Raw genomic sequence first — 4,916 nt, 5'->3', positions numbered from 1 at the left:
TTCTGGTGCACTCACTTTGGAAACAAAATTATTCTTCTAATGGTCTTTTCTGTGTGTTTCAAGAATAAATAAGGAAAAGATTCACATTCTATTTCTGCTTGGCTGGCCGCTAGGGTTTGCACAACCCTACCACTGGGGTTAAAAATGAAATTATATTCTGATATGGTGTTTTAGTTATGTTGTGCAAAAGGAATTTTGAATAAGAATATTTTTGAACTTTCACTCTTATAGTTTTTATAATATGTTCTGACTCTGCATTTTGAAAATAAAAAGTGTTTTGTTTGACATTCTGTACTCTGTAAATGCTCATGTTTGCACACTAATATATGTTCTCTGCGTACTGAGTTGTTGATAACTCACCCCTTATCTCCATATCATTTTTCAAATAAATGCCCTGTAAGACAGTTTCTTATCTTCATACTGGTTGTTGGAGGAGCTTGAGATGTCGAGAAGGGCCAGATCAGTTTCGAGAATTGAACATTCTGAAGGATCATGTTCGACATGTTCCAAAAGGTGGAGCAATTCAAAGGCAATTATTTGACCTATGGAATTCCCATTGAGAGACAAATCGACTAAAGATTGTATGGTGGTGTCTCTCATGTCCAGTTGACAGAAGTCAGCATGCTCACGACATACAAAAAGAAGAACACCTGCTGCATGTTCTTGTTCCTCCTTTGTTCCAGTTTCGAGTATTTGGGAAATGTCACCGATGCATGAGCTGGTTTCAGCTACTGCAATCCAAACCTCCTCTATACTGCATAGGTTCCTAATGATCTCAATGCAAAACTGTGCCAGATCTGGATCACCCAATAACTGAATCAGCTTTGGAATGCAGTCCACATACACTATATGGTATCCAATATCACAATTGCAAGACAAATTACACAGTATCTTCATGGCAATACTTTGAAAGTCCGTGGTCTTGGCATCCAGGACTTCAAGAATGGAAGGAAGAACACTAGATGCCACTATCATATACTTGTATTCAGGTTGGGAAGACAAAACCTCTATGATACGAAGGACTTCTCCCGTGATTTCAGTTTCAATATACGATACCAACACGTAAATCTCATCTTTATCAAACAGTAGCATTTCACTGCTACATGAAACAGCAGAAAGTTGATCAGCATAGGATCTAGTAATTTATCATGCACCAAATATAATGAACAATAGAAAGAAGAACAAATAGGTTCATGCTCACAACAACCACTACCAAAGGGTGGGAGCAGACAGAGTTAAGAGGATGAAAAAATGTTTCGCCTGTTTATACTAGCAATTCATTCACTATCTATTACTTTCTACAACTATTTGGAAAACCCATAGAACATCTTTCATATAAGTTCCCAGTTACCTACCTAAAAGTTTAAGCCCCCAAAAAATGATTTTTTCTTTTTTTCTTCAGTAGGTTCTATCATTTTGATCTAATCATTATGGCTCTTTTGGTTGATGTGAAACCATACGTTTGTAGCATGCCTTACAATCTTCAATCCTATGCTCCTCTGTTTCAATTTTTCTCATTTCAAGAAAAATGGAAAGCCTCATGCCTTGAAACCATAAAGGCTCAAAATTAAAGCTATAATATGTAGAAAAGAAGAAAAAAACCATCCATGCAAAAGAATTATCACCTGTTATTTCTCAAAATCGCCAGCAGCACCTCTGTTCCATCTCTCTGTTCTTTTACATCATTTAATTCATCTGCATCCTTCAAAAATTTAATCAAAGTTTTGACACAACGGTTGGAAATTGAAGTATGACATGCGTGTTTATTTTCCTGAAGTGTTTTGTTCACATCTCTAACTGTCTTGCACTGTGATCCCCATGAAAGTGCAGCAAGTCTGGAAAGAGAAGCCAACATGTTTCCATAACTCTCTGTAGAGTGGTTAAGTTTTTCAGAAACTGCATTCTTCTGTCCATGCCTACAACTTAATCTGCTTTCACTAAAGTCATCTAAAATTTCTGAAACATCATCAGTCCCTGAAGAGCGTATGGACACAACACTAAGTTGAAGGTTCAAGTTATTCGCAGAACTAGGAAAGCTAGCAATGGAACTGGAAAATGAAGAATCCTAGGAGAAAAGAGAGGAAATGTTTGGTTCTAAATATGGGTTAGGAACAGTAATCCCCTGCTGGGAAGACCAAGCTGATATGAGTTCTTTCAGAATAGAGTTTGGAGCCACGAACAAGTTTTCAAGCTTCATATGAGTTATAGGGCATGTCTGGTTACCCTCATTAAACCACTGCTCTATCCAAAATCGTTCAAACGTCATCCCAGAAGCAATAATCATTGGATCATGCATCACCTGCATAGAGATGGGACATTTGAACTCCTTGGGAGGTTCGGGTGCACCAAAGTCATTGGCTCGAGTCTCATCACGCTGATTATGGCTGTCATCATCCTGGTTTCGTCCAATTATTTCTCCATATTTCCTCAAAAGATAGAACAACCACTTCAAGATTTTTTTCATAGGGTCTGTGTCAGTGGCTTTATCAAGTAAACGCTTAATAGATCTTTTCTCTATCAAAACTGCAGAAGGGAATGTAATTTTTAGTGTCGAAGCTACAAGTTGAAGAGCCTGGAGTTCTAAATCATTTACAGAATTGGACATAGGAATTGCTTGTCGAAGTAGTCCTAATATAACCTTCCCAGCCTCTTCTTCAGCAGGTGCAAGGGGAAACTTTGTGCGCTTAAGATCACGGGCAATTCCAAATATCTACAGAGAATGTTCAATTTGAATATTTAGTTGAGGGATTAAAAGGTGCACTGACCAGACATATAATGTAGTGACTTGGACTACTTCAGACAGCATATGCAATATAAGGTCATCAAAAAGTACAGCTAACAATTTTTCAAATTAGAATTGCTAAACTTAAAGCAAGATAGAAAAAATAAAAAATAAAAGGGATGAAAAAGAAGACAAATGGAAACTGAGACTCTTCAGTAGAGTCCATTTTGGAAGTCTGTGAAACAAGTAAGGATCCTTTAAAACAACAGTCACAGTTAATTATGTTCTGTTTCATACTACATGAGCATGTGGAGCCTGCATTATGAGGTCGAACCATCAGAGGTGTGTAAACTCTTTTAATTCTCTACTCCATTCAGCACCATTTAGCAGGAAAAGTTGATTGGGAAGGGGACTACTACTGAGGCATTGAAGGGTATACAACCTACAAAGCCATGCATAGAAATCTAGAACAAAATGAATTTGAACATCTTGGATTATTCACCATTTCCTAAATATATATAATAAGGGCTTGAAGTATTGCAAACCTTTCCAGCCAATAGCAATGGGACCATATTTTGAATTTGACTCAAAGATACTACCCAAGGTTTCCGTATTCTCTCACATCTGGAAACTATCCTCTCTGTTGTAATTGCCTGAAAATATTAACAATTTAATAGTGAAGAACGATGCAAATAAAACCCTTGAGAACCTACATACAAATATTAATAGGACTGAACGCAATGCATGGCTTTAAAATGTAGTTTACAACTTGGAAAGGTGTTAAGTCAACTATAACATGTTCATTGAGCAATAAACAAGAGTTAAAATAATTTCTATATGGTTTAAAGCTCTAATAATGTTAGCATACATTGAGGTTGGTTTTAACAGATTTTATAAAATAACGAACACTATCCTGACGCGATTATCAGTAACCAAAAGATGCAATCTTCATTCTTATTAGAAGAGGATGAGACATCTCCTTCTCGTACACATTAGAAATTCAGGTTTGCAAAATGACAGATGAAAAATTGTATGAATGCAGATATTTTTTGTTTCAAACACCCCATTTGTGTCCAAACTATGTCAGAAAAATATTTTTGTATAGGTAATGGGAAATTTTATTGATAACCAGAAGCAAAGCCCAACTACTCAGAATGTATACAAGAGAATATGTACCAGGTAGAGTTTACTAGACTCTGAGCAGTGCTGTATAAGTAATTTTGCTTTATTCATTGCAATTTTTAATGTGCACAGTGCCTGTATTCCCGATGTGCATCGTGGCGGGGCAGACTCAATGGCTGGTAATGTTTCCGAGATTCTGTCAATGAATTTCTTTAGTTCTAAACACATTAAACGATGAACCTGCATCCAATTGTAATTTAGTCAGAAAGTTGTAGCAGAACAGGGAAATTTGGAATAAGCAAAGTTAAAAAAATACATGAACAGAACCATAAAGCCTTATCTCTCTGGGGATCACTGTATGGTTTGAAATATAGTTAGCCAACACTTCTGTACATTCTAGAATGGTTGTCAACCTAGAATCAATTATCTATGTCCTGATAGGGAATAATATCAAGACCAGTGAACTCTAACCCAGAGCTGTCCATGAGGGTTTGGAAAATGTCATTAAAGAAAACTGCAACATTTGTGTGAGAGTATTCACCTTAATTGTACAATAATATCGAAGCTCAACGACTTCAGCAGCATTGTTCTCCATCCAATCTGCAAATTAACACGATCAATTCATTTGCATAAATTGAGCTGTTTTTTTTTTTTTTTTTTTTTTGGCAGAAATTAATAAATCATACGACTTCCACTACTTACGAATATCTACAATAGCAATTCTATCAATTTTACACAAATAGCAAGACTGTACTCAGATGACAAGAAACATTAGAAAAAGGAAAAAAAAATTACACCAAAAACCAATGAAAACACGAACCCAGCTGGCTCTGTTTGTATAAGAATTGGCGAAAATGGGTAGTCTATTACGATAACAAAACTCGCAAAAAACTGTCGAAGACAGTAAAATAAGAAACAATGGAGATGATTAAAATTTACTCCATATATTATTCTGATCTCTCTCATTGTGTGCAGATAATTAAAGGCATTCAAAAAGACAAATATAATGAAGAATAAGACACTGACTTTGTATTCTTCCAGATTTGACACGACAGGAAAGCAAAAGTAAGAC

At 36.0% G+C, this 4,916-nt stretch overlaps 2 protein-coding genes across 2 annotated transcripts; both read right to left on the bottom strand.

Annotated features, from left to right (window-relative positions):
* Nucleotides 1-381: 381 nt before the first annotated feature.
* On the bottom strand, nt 382-1,855 carry LOC122296718 (U-box domain-containing protein 5-like). Its single transcript, XM_043106518.1, has 2 exons — nt 1,626-1,855; nt 382-1,099 (listed from the first exon to the last, which is right to left on the bottom strand). Exons 1-2 carry the CDS (start codon nt 1,853-1,855, stop codon nt 382-384), a joined length of 948 nt encoding a protein of 315 aa, XP_042962452.1.
* LOC122295363 (U-box domain-containing protein 6-like) lies at nt 1,650-4,499 on the bottom strand. Its single transcript, XM_043104368.1, has 4 exons — nt 4,386-4,499; nt 3,899-4,084; nt 3,268-3,375; nt 1,650-2,710 (listed from the first exon to the last, which is right to left on the bottom strand). Exons 1-4 carry the CDS (start codon nt 4,437-4,439, stop codon nt 2,066-2,068), a joined length of 993 nt encoding a protein of 330 aa, XP_042960302.1. The 5' UTR covers nt 4,440-4,499; the 3' UTR covers nt 1,650-2,065.
* Between the last annotated feature and the right edge of the window lie 417 nt (nt 4,500-4,916).

This window comes from Carya illinoinensis, chromosome 15, assembly GCF_018687715.1.
Source record: "Carya illinoinensis cultivar Pawnee chromosome 15, C.illinoinensisPawnee_v1, whole genome shotgun sequence".
In the NCBI taxonomy this organism is placed as follows: Eukaryota; Viridiplantae; Streptophyta; class Magnoliopsida; order Fagales; family Juglandaceae; genus Carya; species Carya illinoinensis.
Note: the sequence above shows the minus strand (reverse complement) of the source record. Positions and strands in the feature narration are given on the sequence as shown.